This window comes from Gymnoscopelus microlampas, assembly GCF_963454915.1.
Source record: "Gymnoscopelus microlampas genome assembly, chromosome: 10".
NCBI lineage: Eukaryota > Metazoa > Chordata > Actinopteri > Myctophiformes > Myctophidae > Gymnoscopelus > Gymnoscopelus microlampas.
Window position 1 is genome coordinate 19,740,934 of NC_139947.1, and position 15,274 is coordinate 19,756,207.

Sequence of the window (15,274 nt, forward strand, 5' to 3'; positions counted from 1 at the left end):
CGCCAGTTCAAGCCTCACTTGATGTAGACTTAATTTAAGTTGAATTGCAAACAACATGACTGTATCAATGAATACATGTGCAAATGGTAAAGATAACCTGAAATGCTTATTTGAGAGTACGTTTTTTACGTATGACATACTTCATTCTGAAAATAGCTGATCTACAATCTCACAACTTTTCATGGTTTGTGAGCTTGTAGATCGGCTACTTTCATTAGTTTTGGTTCTGAGGAGATGTACAATTTCTTCATTGGTAAATGGCTTGTGAACGAGTGATCTTAGTGTTAGTGAAACAGGGGCTTGGTTCATGAAAGAAGGCAAGAGTTTATGATCTTCAACAGACAATATCAGCCTGGACAAAGCTATAGCACTATAGGTAGTGTTGCAGCCTATTAGTCTGAAGGTTGAGAGTTCGAATCCTGTTAATGGCAGTAGGTTGAGATGTCCAATCAAACCATTATGTTTCCATCTCTCTCTCTCATCAATCTATTGTTTCCATGTCACTCTCTCTCTCTTCAATCTATTCCGTTTCCATGTCTCTCTCTCTCTCTATTCACTGGCCCCGTATTATCGCTGCTTGCAGCTATATTTTTTTATTATTTTTTTAGAACAGGCAGGTCATTTTGGGCATCACATTACATTACATTAGCAGAGTTGGGCAAGTTACTTTATTTTAGTAATATATTACTATTACTTATTACCTTCATTTTAAAGTAATACATTTCGTTGGCCCGAAATTACTGTCTGAGCAACAGTAATATATTAATATTACATATTACTTTTTAGTTACTTTTTTTTTTTTAAAGCTAAAATTTAACAATTAAATAATCTAGATTTTGTATTATTAATATTAGCCCACAAATTATTTTTGGGACACAGTGATGGCAGATGGGCAGGCATTTAAATTATAAGATAGGATTATAAATAACATTAATTCACTTAAATTACATTAATGAATCAATGTTACTTAAATTAATCAATTCATAAATAGACATATACCTTCTATAATGTAGCCTATAATGACATGACAAGACACAAGCCTCTTTCTATACCTTTTTTTAAATTAAAGTCCACAGAACAAGGACTGCATGAGCATCATAGAATGTTGAGCCTATGAAATTAAGATAAGGACATAGAATTATGGTTAAGGTCATTTAATTGTTCAAAACTTGACCTCTCTGAACAGTGAACTACTGTAGTGTCATTTTGTCAACCAATAACACATCATAACAAAATGCATCTTGACCTACAGTACCACTTTTATTGTTTGACAACCAACAACTAGCCAATTTTAAGTAACACAACCGTCCCTATGGGATCTAAACTCCATCCATGTGTGGTCAAAGTGGCAAATAAAATCTCTTAATACAGCATTTTGACATTCCCGGCTGACACTCATTTAGATAGACATGGCATGAGTTAACATTGACTAGACAGTTAGAGTTAAGACTCATTAATATGGTCTACAAAGAACTCAGCTCTATACAATTATATTTATACCGTAGGCTACTTTTTAAATAAAAATCCTCATTTTATTTGACCTTTAAGAGAAGACTGCCCTAGCCCAGGGCCAGATTAACACCCCTGGGGGCCCCTGGGCACTGAAGCTCCCGAGCCCCCCCCCCCCTCTGACATTTTTTCTGTTTATTGAATCATTGATAGTGGTACTAATCATGGGTGTGGTCACCTCAACCGTTCTCCTCTGCAGTTCTGGCAGTCCTAGATTGGAGGGTGCCAAGTACTGTAGAGGAGGAGGGGTGGGTGGTCTGTCTGACAGGACAGAATTTTGCAAGTATTTTTTGAATTTTTGTTATTCTCTATTCACTATTTATTTGCTGCACTGTAACTGTTGGTGAAAGACTTTTGGTATTGTGGATTTGCTTCATGTATCTGACAAAAGAATGATTGCTGCTTTAATCACATTGGAAGTGGCTCAAGCTGTTTGGGGAAAGTTAACATCACTAGCTGTGTGTGTGTGTGTGTGTGTGTGTGTGTGTGTGTGTGTGTGTGTGTGTGTGTGTGTGTGTGTGTGTGTGTGTGTGTGTGTGCTTGTAAGTTGCAATGGTCCAAAATAAGAGAACAATGATGGCAACTACCAAAGGTTATTCTGAGCTACATAATGTTTTACCTGTCCCTTGACGCCATCGATCTCTGCTGTCAGTCTCTGGATCATGCGGTCCAGGTCTGAGATCTCTGTCCTAGTGTCCTAGTGCTCCTCAGGTCATCTCCGTATCTGGTGGCAGATGTCTGTATCTCCTCGTACTAAACAAACATCAGAAAAATAACCAATCAGTATTTTGAAAGCCTCTTGATAATGCGCGTAGAAATGTTAATATTGTGATTTGAAATGTCATTTTTAGGTGCCAATGTGAGAGATTCAATTTGCCGTAAAGCTCTGATATACTTTGTTAGCGGATCTACAAGCTCACAACGGGCCGCACTGCGACATATTGTGAACATGCAGATCAGCTATTTTGCAAGCGCACGACACAGGCGTACAAATACGTTTAACTCAGGTTTTATTCTAGAAGATGAGAGCTACAAGTGTCAGCACGTGAGTGCATCAGAATTGGACCTCACCTTGGACTTGTACCACGTCTAGGCCTCTTCGCGGCTGCGGTTGGCAACGGCCTCGTACTGAGCGCGCACTTCGGCCACAATGGCGTCCATGTCCAGGGAGCGGCTGTTGTCCATTTCCACGATGACTGAGGTGTCCTTGATCTGTGACTGTAGTTCACGCAGTTCCTGGAGGAAGAACCATGACAGAGAAGGGATCAAACACTAGGCAGAAACAAATTCTGAGGTTGTTTAAAGCTGCAGTCCATAATTTTAATGTCCTACCCACGATATGAACCCAGGTCGCTCGTGCGAGATGAGTGCAGAACGTTTTACTGTTAAGCTATATAATGGTGAGAACTTTTGGGAAAGTGTGATATTTCTCTTGCAGTTTAATGCAATACCTCTGGTCAACCTGTAGTGGTCCTACCTGTACGCAGTATCTACATGTCTCAATAGAAAAGCAGGGAGACCACCTCTAACCACTGCAGTTATGTTGTTCTTATTTATAGTGTATTAACATACTCTACCATACAGATTTATTTAAATTAAGTTGTTTTCACCACAAAAAGTTAGGGATTGCAGCTTTAAATCTATTGTATACAAAAATAAAACATTTTCAAGGGTCAACACGGTCTTTCGACATTGTATAAATTAGACAATCCTCTCAATTCAACCCAAGTGCAACCATCTCCTTCAGTTCCAGAGGTAACTGTACCACTGTTTGTAGGGCAAACAACTCGTCAAGATGCTAAACACATAAAGACCACACCATAACTCAAAAAAAGACAGCTAGCTAATTAAACCCGGAATAATGTTGATGAAAGAAACCCAGAACTCATCTGTTTGTAATCAAAATAAGCCGTTCTTGCTACACGGAATTGTTACCATTTCTACCCTGTAACCTTTATGACTCATAAAGGGTTGTTTTCTATTTTTTATAATTTCTTCTCTTTTGTAATGTTTCTTTTGATTTTATTCTAGCGAGTCTAATGAGTCTAGTGCATTGGTTCTCAAAGTGGGGTCCGGGGAACCCCAGGGGTCCTTGGGGGGGTTCCATGGGGTCCCCAGCCAAATGTGTTAATATAGCATCACAATATTTTTTACCTTTTATACTTTGGCTATTCAAAAATAGCAGATATACAAGCTCATAGCGCGGCACCGAGTGCCGTGCTATAGGCTTGTAGATCTGCTATTTTTGAAAAATCATGAACATTTGTGCAAACCTTTGAATATACTGTATATATATTTTTAAGCGAACATTTATAACTCAAATCTTTGCTTCTGGGGGTCCCTGGAACAAAATATTTGAGACGGGCCAAATATATTTTATCTTGACAATGAAAAGTTTGAAAACCACTGGTCTAGTGAGTGCAACCGAGGCCCAAAACAGCTGGTGCTTGTGAGGCCGTGGGTTTGTCTGAGCCAATCAATCAGGAAATGCAGCATGCAAGGACATGCTGCAGGCTGGCAAAGTAGGCTATTGTAGGCTTGCCCGTTGGATGCGCGAGTGGCGGCCACTAGCAGCTAAATAAACGTATTTTTAACTTACATCAATCATAGACTGTTGAATTAAATAAAGTCGACATAGGCCTAATATGTGAAAAAGTTAAAACGAGGGAAGTTAAAATACTTAGGCATTGACTTTCTGTCAGAGTTTCGCAGCAAACACTTGACACTTCTGCTACTGGAGAAATGTGGGAGGATGTTGTTGCTGCATGGGGGAGGGGGGGTTTAGGAAGTTGTCAAGCTGTCACTCAGACTCTGAGAGACCAATGGAGAGATGTCTTACATCTTTCAGAGTAGGACCCGCCTTCTGACCTTTCACCCCTCACACAAAAAAAAAATGTGAGAGAAAAACAAACGAGAAGAGTTTTGAGAGAGAAGGCAATAGCAAAAATTACTTCATTACTTCATTCATTAACATAACACATTTTAATTACACGTACATTTTACCATTATTATTTAGTTTTATGTAGTTTAAAAAGTTCAAAAAGTTCAAAAAGTGTTTAAAAAGTTTTGTTCAAATAAAATAAAAAAAATTAAAAATTCACCCACTGCTTTAAGACTGTGATGTGACAAAGTAAAACAGATTCTGATTCAAAGTATCATGTGGAAATGAGCTGTAATACTGGAATATTCCACAAGGCGGAGCTCCTACACAATATATGGTGTCCATTAACTTTATAGTACAGCCTGCTAACTAGCCATTAAAAGTTATATTGCCTTGTTTTCAATGCCCACATTTTTATTGAGTCTATATATTCAACTTCAGAGTCTCATGAGGTGGGGGTGGTTTGATTTGGGTAAGGCTTGAGGTGCCCACTTGGCACGTGGCACCTATTACATGAGTGAAAGCCCAGGTTAAACTCACCTCATATTCATAATTATAAGCCTACAGCTTATAGTAAACCTAGCTTAAGGGTTCACACTTCAGAATCAGAGCCTCGGGTTTAACAAGTTAGTAACATGGATATCACGATCCCTCCCAGTGAACTGTGGGGTTCCCCGAGGAAGCATATGGCCGTTACTGTTCCTTCTATACATTAACGACATGAAAGCTGCCTGTAACTGCAATTTGTTCTTGTTCGCTGATGACTCAGCACTCCTGGTCTCGGGCGAGTACAAAATGCAAGTTGAGGAAACCCTCTGTTCTGAACTCAGCAAAGTCCGCACTTGGCTTCCCAATTACAAACTGTCAACTGGCGGCTGTAGCTAAGTCTGTCTTTCTGTACCACATGCTGTTTACATTTCTGACTATAATACAGTATTCAATCAATAAATCAATTAATCAAAAGAAGCATATTTGATTGAACAAATGAAGCTCAGTTACTTTTGTTCTAACCTCACAACACACTAGTGATCTTTAACCTCAGTGTTTTGGGGGAGGACATGATCTGCAAAAGCTAGGCAAAACCTTGCAAAATGCCTACAGTAAATTGTTAATTGCTTCATTGCAGGGTTTATGGGATATCCCACATTCCAAAGTGAATGAAAGTGTGAAACTAAAGTAAGCCCAGGACAAAGCTCTGTGCTAACAGACGGACCTGTGCTGCTAATATGGCTAAACTATTGTGAAATGGCTTGCTTTTCACTTTCAAGGAAGGAGAGAGCGTGTTCACTTTTTTCCAGACAGATGTTGCTAGATTGTCTGAGGGGTTGAAACCTACAGCAGTGAGGAAATTCCTCCTTCTTGACCCCATAAACAACTGTAAATGCTAGCAGTCATTTTGATTGTATGCTGGGGTTATTTGATAGCACATAGTACGAAGGATAAATAAAGAAAGAAAAAGGATTAGTAACAGCCGTCTTCAGGATGTATTCAATTCATTTGTTCGTTCATTCATTCATTCATATTCATTCATTACCTTAACCATAATTTGCTTATTCATTTATAGTAATTAGTCATACTTTCATTCGAATGAAGGATAGATTCATCACAACGAGGAGATTTCAGTAAACACTGTTTTATTTGGTTTGGTAGCAAAAACAGCACCTCAGGACAACAGTATTGTGTGGGCAGTCTCCTAAGGGGTCGACCGTTTACAGTTACAGGACACACACATAGGGGTGACATGCACTACCTACTGTAGCAGACATTTTTAAGACATTAGTTGACCAAAAACACCTCCGCACTGTTTAAGTACATTCACAATACTACTTTACCCATTTCATGCAACCTTTATTAATTTATCTTTAAGGGAATAGCCCTTGTAGTGTGGAATAGTAAAGTTGCATAGATTGGAGGGAATGTGTTGTATTATTTATTGTTTTAAACTATTACATAGTTGCAATTTGCCCGTCGATCCTTTTTCTCTTTTTGTGTTGCTTGTGAGACAAAAACTTCAAACAACTGTTTTAGTAAAAACAAACATTCATCTCAAGACATACAAAATATGACTGACAAAAATAGATTCTTTGGTCCCTTTCAGATCTTTTTTTCTTTTCAGGTCAGGACTTGTATATTGCTTCTTTTAGCGGACACATGGAAGGCCTATGGTACTGTAGAAGGAATGGCGAGGAATTGCTTCAGACTGGGTTATTAGACTGCGGTTTGGTAGTCTCTCGAGACAGACGTGTTGGCTCCCACAATTCTCAAATGCTTCCGCCTGACAGTCTGTACTTCATTTTTGTGCACACGGCGTTGTGATTGGTGGAATAATACCCTTCCAGTCTGAAGAGCAGATGACAGCCTGCTGTTCTCAACTTTTAGCAGGCGGAATTGCAGACTCTGTAGCATTCGAAGATTGTGGAAGAGATAGTCATGGCTTGAGAGACTAGCGGTTTGGGGGAAGTGCTGTGAGTATAAAACTACTAGACTAACAGGAGAAGATCCTAGCAGCCCGCGATGAGCCCTCTCAGCTGAACTGCTCAATCCTCCACCACCTCGGAGGACTCCGACACCACTTTGCCATCCTTGGTCTCGATCATCTTGATGACGACACTCTTCTTGTTCTGGACAACGCTGCTCCCGCTGCCGCCATAGCCGCCGCTGCTGCTGCCAGAGCTGTAGCCGTAGCCGCCCCCACTGCTGCTGCCGGCGCTGTAGCCGTAGCCGCCACTGCTGCCGTAGCCGCCACTGCTATAACCACCACCACTGCCGCCCCCGAAGCTGCTGTAGTTGCCGCTAGAGTAGCTGCTCTTCAAACTGTCCATGCCGCCGCCGTAACCGCCACCGTAGCTCGCTGTCAAGGGGGGACGAGGACAAGAACGAAAATGGTCAGTAGATAATATAACTATTACTAGTATTACAGTGTGAGAGGGAGGTACAACACCAGGGTGTAATCATGACAAACAATAATAACAACATACTGTAGCTGCAGTTATTACAAGGAAATAGACAGGAACTCACAGCTCTGTTGGGAAATGTTGATTGACTGGATGCCAGTGGCCAGCCTGTCCTCCTCTCCCTCCAACAGTTTCCTGTAGGTGGCGATCTCGATGTCCAGGGCCAGCTTGACGTTCATCAGGTCCTGGTACTCTCTGATCTGGCGGGCCATGTCCTGCTTGGCTCTCTGCAGAGCATCCTCCAGGTCCTTGATGCGGCCCTTAGCGTCCCTCACGGCCATCTCTCCCCGCTCCTCAGCCTCTGCAATCTGGGCCTCCAGGTTGGCACGCTGATGGTAGACAGAGAACATAAGACATTAATGCCACCATCCCAAAGTTATCATATGTTTGCATTTTTCATTCATTCTTATTTTGTTTTGACTTATTGTTTTCCATTACAGTTAAGTTTTAATTTGTTTAAATATGATATGGTATGGCAATTAAAATGACTAAATTGCTTGTAAGTTGCAATGGTCCAAAATAAGAGAACAATGATGGCAACTACCAAAGGTTATTCTGAGCTACATAATGTTTTACCTGTCCCTTGACGCCATCGATCTCTGCTGTCAGTCTCTGGATCATGCGGTTCAGGTCTGAGATCTCTGTCTTAGTGCTCCTCAGGTCATCTCCGTATCTGGTGGCAGATGTCTGCATCTCCTCGTACTAAACAAACATCAGAAAAATAACCAATCAGTATTTTGAAAGCCTCTTGATAATGCGCGTAGAAATGTTAATATTGTGATTTGAAATGTCATTTTTAGGTGCCAATGTGAGAGATTCAATTTGCCGTAAAGCTCTGATATACTTTGTTAGCGGATCTACAAGCTCCCAACGGGCCGCACTGCGACACATTGTGAACATGCAGATCGGCTATTTTGCAAGCGCACGACACAGGCGTACAAATACGTTTAACTCAGGTTTTATTCTAGAAGATGAGAGCTACACGTGTCAGCGCGTGAGTGCATCAGAATTGGACCTCACCTTGGACTTGTACCACGTCTCGGCCTCTTCGCGGCTGCGGTTGGCAACGGCCTCGTACTGAGCGCGCACTTCGGCCACAATGGCGTCCATGTCCAGGGAGCGGCTGTTGTCCATTTCCACGATGACTGAGGTGTCCTTGATCTGTGACTGTAGTTCACGCAGTTCCTGGAGGAAGAACCATGACAGAGAAGGGATCAAACACTAGGCAGAAACAAATTCTGAGGTTGTTTAAAGCTGCAGTCCATAATTTTAATGTCCTACCCACGATATGAACCCAGGTCGCTCATGCGAGACGAGTGCAGAACGTTTTACTGTTAAGCTATATAATGGAGAGAACTTTTGGGAAAGTGAGATATTTCTCTTGCAGTTTAATGCAATACCTCTGGTCAACCTGTAGTGGTCCTACCTGTACACAGTATCTACATGTCTCAATAGAAAAGCAGGGAGACCACCTCTAACCACTGCAGTTCTACCATACAGATTTATTCAAATTAAGTTGTTTTCACCACAAAAAGTTAGGGATTGCAGCTTTAAATCTATTGTATACAAAAATAAAACATTTTCAAGGGTCAACACGGTCTTTCGACATTGTATAAATTAGACAATCCTCTCAATTCAACCCAAGTGCAACCATCTCTTTCAGTTCCAGAGGTACTGTAACACTGTTTGTAGGGCAAACAACTCGTCAAGATGCTAAACAGATGGAAAAACCCAGTAAAGTAACAACCCACACCGAAATGGCAACATAAAGACCACGCCATAACTCAAAAAAAGACAGCTAGCTAATTAAACCCAGAATAATGTTGATGAAAGCAACCCAGAACTCATCTGTTTGTAATCAAAATAAGCCGTTCTTGCTACACGGAATTGCTACCATTTCTACCCTGTAACCTTTATGACTCATAAAGGGTTGTTTTCTATTTTTTATAATTTCTTCTCTTTTGTAATGCTTCTTTTGATTTTATTCTAGCGAGTCTAATGAGTCTAGTGCATTGGTTCTCAAAGTGGGGTCCGGGGACCCCCAGGGGTCCTTGGGGGGGTTCCAGGGGGTCCCCAGCCAAATGTGTTAATATAGCATCACAATATTTTTTACCTTTTATACTTTGGCTATTCAAAAATAGCAGATATTCAAGCTCATAGCGCGGCACCGAGTGCCGTGCTATAAGCTTGTAGATCTGCTATTTTTTGAAAAATCATGAACATTTGTGCAAACCTTTGAATATACTGTATATATATTTTTTAAGCGAACATTTATAACTCAAATCTTTGCTTCTGGGGGTCCCTGGAATCAAATATTTGAGATCGGGGTCCGCAGCCAAATATATTTTGGGGGTCCTTGACAATGAAAAGTTTGAAAACCACTGGTCTAGTGAGTGCAACCGAGGCCCAAAACAGCTGGTGCTTGTGAGGCCGTGGGTTTGTCTGAGCCAATCAGGAAAGTGGCAGTGAGCCGTACAGGGTGCAGTGGGTGAGTGATCATTGCTTACCTCCTCATAGATCTGTCTGAGGAAGTTGATCTCATCTGTCAGGCTCTCCAGTTTGGCCTCAAGCTCGACCTTGTTCATGTAGGCTTCATCGACGTCCTGAAACATACGGAATCAAACAGTCAGGGACAATAGAGCACAGAGAACAAATATTCTCAGTTTCAAATATTGAATCTCGATACTGACCTTCTTGATGAGAACAAAGTCGTTCTCGCACTCTGTACGCTTGTTGATTTCATCCTCGTACCTGAGGGCAAAAATTATTGAGATTGTCATTAGTATAAAAAGACGAATCACACATACAGAGCATTAAGTTTTGACAGAATTCTGATCAAGTCATGTTCATATCGTCGCTGTTGGTCAGAAACGCTGTATCTCCATACTTCATATTTTAATGTTTTTCATTTCGTAAATCATTGGCATATTTTATACTTCGTAATATATCAGTTTTGTCCTAATGTTGCATAAATCATCACAATGGGATGTGTTGTGGTGTGTAGATCTTTGCTACTTTTCAAAATATTTTTATTTTTATTTTCTAACTTTCACCTATAATGACATGGCAGTGGCAAATGAGGATGGCAGTTTAAAAGTGATTAAGACTGTCTGTACGTTCTATGAATAAAATATTTAACCAATGAAAAGTATTGAATAATAATTTCATTGGATCCATTGGAACACATTTTCTATTTTCATTTCATGAGAATAAATGGTTTTGGACATACAAGATTTCCAACCACCATGTGACCATATGCTACTTCAACACTAGGAGGCGTGAGTACTCTGTCCCTGGTGCTGCAGCCTTGCAAAAATGTTGACTTAGGGCCAAGTAATATGAGGTGTTCATGTTTCTCCCTTATGGGCTCCTCTGACTTCAGTTAACATGCTCCAGGTGACTTTAAGAACCAATAGATTGCTGCAGGACTGCCGTGCATGGGTGTGATTGTTTGTCTTAAAGGTTTGTGCGTGAAAGGTTCTTGTCTCTACTCATATGTATTGTGTTGGTTTTATAATTCAGGAAATGCCTATTCTGTGCTGTCATTCCCTGCAGATCTGCGGTCAGACAGATGTGGGGAGTAGGTCACATAACGATCAACTCCAGCGCGTACGACTCATTCCGAAGTGTAAAATTACTTGAAACTTGATATTTTCAGAACTTGTTTGACCCTGAGCTTTGACTGTTCCGTGTCAGAGTGCATTTTTGAATTTAGAACAGATGGTACATGTCCATAAAAGATGTATTAGTCGTAATAGTCGACAGAAAGACCACAAATAATCCTTTCATCTACATGTTCCCTTCACCTTCATTCCAATGATCCATCCTTCTGTGCTTATTTTACTCCCCTGTTCCTGATCTTCTAGTTATGTGTAGCCACATAATCTGAGATCTCTGCTATAAATCAGATCTAAATTCAATGTAGCTTCTAAAACTGAGTGGAAACTATTTGGAAATAAATAAAAAAGAACTGCATTGCAGAACCAAAGCATAGACTTTAAGGTGGTCCTATATACGTTTTAGATTGGTGATGTGATTGGTTTTCAAAGCAGTGGGTCTAGGTTTGTCAGTGGACGTTTTCTCCACTGTTCTAGCCCCTACATTGAAGTTAGCATTCCCCAGACATATCGGTAGGCGGAGATCTCTCATCGTCTGGCTATGCAAGACTACTGATGGTAGAGTCCGTGAATCATAAATTCCAGATCTATCCCTCCCACCCTTTCGTCCTGTTTCCCTTCCCCACCATCTAAGGGTTAGCTATCAGGTCCTCGTGCCTCACAGATACTCACTTGTTCTTGAAGTCCTCTACCAGGCCCTGCATGTTGTGCAGATCGGCCTCCAGCCTCATCTTGTCGTTGCCCAGGCTGTCGAGTTGCCTGCGCAGGTTGGAGATGTAGGCCTCGAACATGCTGTCGATGTTGGAGCGTGTGGTGGTCTGCCCCTGCAACAGGTTCCACTTGGTCTCCAGCATCTTGTTCTGCTGCTCCAGGAAGCGCACCTGGTATGGAGAAAGACGAAGGAATGTCATTATAGGCAAACATTTCGCACAATTTTTTTAAATTACAAAGAAATAGCAGAACGTGATGCGATTCATTGTGAGCTTGTAGATGAGCTATTTTTGCTGCACAACACCATCGTACGATGAAGTATAAAATAGTATCAAATGAATGAATAGATTCAAAGTTGGGGATCAAACCGAGGACCTTTCGGTTCGCATACCTATACCCCACTGTACCTCCTGAGCCACTGCTGCCCCCAGTTAATATATTTCCAATTAACGTTTTTTGAAATCACCAATAATTACGTGCCTTAATCGCTTTCTATCGGCTGTTCTTCAACACTAGACTCAAGACACTCATCCCTTATATACTTCATCATTATGACTTCATGATACGCCGAATAATGGAAATAACAGGTCTACAAGGAGCTTGTAGATCTGCTGTTTTAACTATTCTTTTTGGACAATATAATAATGTGCCCAAAATAGGGACGCCAGGTTGAAATTGCCTGTACTGGTGATGTGACCAGAACTAACCACTGCTCGCTGACCTAAGAACAACATAAATGATTGGATAACATCCTGGGCATCAACCAAAATGCCGGGATTCAGCCGCTATTCACAATCAACTGTGTTTATTGTTCTAATCGGTGAGGCCAGCTGCTCATTGGTCATTCCAGTGTGTGTCTCTTTCCATAGGAAGGCCTGCTGCACAAGCATCCTGACAGGAGGTAGTGTGGAGGGAGGTGTGCAATGGATGGGGGGGGGGGGGTGGTTGGAAAAAATGGATGACGAGGAAAGATGTAATTAACCCCATCCCTCCCTTTGTGTCTTCCTGTTTTCACAGGGTAACAGAGACTGATATCCGCTGTCACGGGTGCCAGACCAGACCAGATAGAGTGAGTGAGAAGAGATAGAGGAGGGGGGTTGGGGGGGGTTATGGTTATGAAGCTAGGCAACGTTTTTCGTTTACATACACACACAAGCAAGGTAAATATTTAACTGTGATCTAGGTGCTATGAGGGGAGAGAGAGAGAGAGAGAGAGAGAGAGAGAGAGAGAGAGAGAGGGGCAGTCACTCCATTGGGGGTGGGAGGGGCTGGAGAGCACCGTGGGGGTGGGGAGGTGAGGGAGACATTTGTGGACATTAATAACAGGGTGTGACAACAGGTATGTGATGGCCAGCGACTGAACCTTGCCCCTCCCCTCCCCACCTCACTGCTGCAGTCTAGTTCACAGAGCAGCTCTGAAGTCTAGAGGACAGAGCCTCTTGACACAGCTCCTTTGAGCTGCAACAGACGTCCTAAAAATGATGAGGGGCGTATAGGAACAGACTGTTATCACCAATTAAGCGATTAAATCCAGTTTTCTGTATAATCTCTCCGTTTGATGGTCCGCAGGCCTCAGAGAGAAGAAGAGTGGTTATGTAACCAATCTGCCAGTGTTGACCAGAACATGAAACCAACTGGCCTTCTAAAATATTAACCTACTGCTGTGGCCTGGGTAGAGAGCACAGACGTTGCACGCAACTATAAGCCTATCAGCAGCAACAGAATGGACTGAAAAATACGTTATGGATGAAAAGTTATAACCTTGAACACTACTTTGTCACTGTAGTGAAAATGTCCGTTATTGTCAATTAGGTTGAGCAACTATTGCGTATAGGTTTACGTGTCACTGGTGTGTGTGTGTGTGTGTGTGTGTGTGTGTGTGTGTGTGTGTGTGTGTGTGTGTGTGTGTGTGTGTGTGTGTGTGTGTGTGTGTGTGTGTGTGTGTGTATCCGTAAGGGCCACATATTAAGAGCCACACCCCAGCTAAGGGTTCCCAAGGTAACTCGTATCACTAGCTCTAGGCTCCACATGGACACACCCTTCGCTCCCTTTCCTCGCCCCTCGCTCTCGAATCCTCGCTCCTCCGTGTGTCTGTTTTCTATCACTATAAAAGGACTGCCAAAAAACCATTAGATATGAGCCCTGAAGCCAAACCCCTAGAGACAAACATTCTTAACTCCTCTGTCTTGATGGTGTTTCGTGGGAGGTGATGAAACCATAAGGGAGAGTAACGTGGAGCAACTTTTGCTCCACGCTGTCGAACCCACGGTATCAGCATAGTATTGCAGACATATGAATCAAACCTTTGATCAAACACAGCTGTATCAAACTGTTGCATAAGCATAACCATATGGCTGAGAGAAGGAGGAGAAATGGTCTCCCCATGTATCATTATGTTCTACAAGCACGAGGCAAAGTGCAGTGCCTTGGCAACCTCGCCACAGAGAAAGTTCACACACATACACCTACAAAGTGAAATCATGAGTGTCCAGAGGGTCAGTGTAACACAGACAGGTCAAAACGGACCTGTAAGGATGCGTTTTGACCTCTCTGAGTTACAATGACACTCAGGGTTTTACAGTGAGCTCTTATTGTACAGTACAAAGCACTGACCTTGTCGATGAACGAGGCAAAGCGGTTGTTGAGGCTCTTGATCTGTTCCTTTTCCTGGGTGCGGACGGACTGAATCTTGGGGTCGATCTCCAGGTTGAGGGGGGCCAGCAGGCTCTTGTTCACCGTGACGGCCTGGATAGGGACATGACCACCGCCCATACCCATACCCATACCTCCACCCATACCGCCACCCATACCGCCACCCATGCCCATGCCCAGGCCCATGCCGCCTCCGTAGGCGCTGGAGCTGGATATGTAGCCGCTGCCACCTCCATAGCCGCTTCCACCTCCATAGCCCCTGTTCTGTCCTCCCATGGAGCTGCGGACGCTGTAGCTCTGACGGGAGGTCACACTGGGTCCGCTGTAAGACATGCTGCTGAAGCTCCTGGGGGCCGTCCCCGAGGAGGACGACTTGACACTGTAGGTGACGTTCCTCTTCACTGACATTGTGAGTTCTGAAGTGGCTTCTGGCTGTACTGTAGTCAGGGGTATATATCAGACCAACCGGTTGAGGATTAGGCTGGCAGGCAGGCTGGATGGCTGGATGGCTGGGGAGAGACCAGAGTGGATAGGCAGAGCACAAGTTAGTGAAGTGTTTTTAACTGCCTGCCTTCATGGGAGGGGATTGTGGTCACCCGCGATTGGCCAGCAGCTCCGGCTGGGAGGGGGTAGAGGGAGGCGGTGCTGTAACAAAACACTTCTGGTTTTCTATGACGCATGGTCCAGTCATTCCAAACCATTACCTGGCCTTTCTAGAGGACTTTCTGTCAGGGAAAACTTTTTTCTGGATTGTCAGGGAGGGCGTGTATCATTCCCATTGTTTGTTAGATTCTTAGTTAATTAGGTTTGTAGAAAGTTAGTGAGTTAGTTAGTTACTAAGTTAGTTAGTTAGTAGTTAGTAGTTAGTTAGTTAGTTAGTTACTTAGTTAGTAGTTTGTTATTTATTTATTTATTTATTCATTTATTTAGTTAAATAGTTATAGTGTTTG

General features: G+C 42.5%; 1 protein-coding gene across 1 annotated transcript; it reads right to left on the bottom strand.

Moving 5' to 3' along the window:
• Nucleotides 1-6,003: 6,003 nt before the first annotated feature.
• LOC311053470 (intermediate filament protein ON3-like) lies at nt 6,004-14,863 on the bottom strand. Its single transcript, XM_084069009.1, has 8 exons — nt 14,286-14,863; nt 11,634-11,842; nt 10,035-10,095; nt 9,852-9,947; nt 8,365-8,529; nt 7,921-8,046; nt 7,409-7,673; nt 6,004-7,241 (listed from the first exon to the last, which is right to left on the bottom strand). Exons 1-8 carry the CDS (start codon nt 14,730-14,732, stop codon nt 6,928-6,930), a joined length of 1,683 nt encoding a protein of 560 aa, XP_083925135.1. The 5' UTR covers nt 14,733-14,863; the 3' UTR covers nt 6,004-6,927.
• Between the last annotated feature and the right edge of the window lie 411 nt (nt 14,864-15,274).

Coding starts and splice junctions, on each gene's coding strand:
- LOC311053470 (XM_084069009.1), bottom strand. CDS start 14,732: ATGTCAGTGAAGAGGAACGTCACCTACAGTGTCAAGTCGTCCTCCTCG. Junction 8,047..8,364: donor AGACGTGGTACAAGTCCAAG/GTGAGGTCCAAT, acceptor ATGTTTGTTTAG/TACGAGGAGATGCAGACATC. Junction 7,674..7,920: donor TCGATGGCGTCAAGGGACAG/GTAAAACATTAT, acceptor GTCTACCATCAG/CGTGCCAACCTGGAGGCCCA.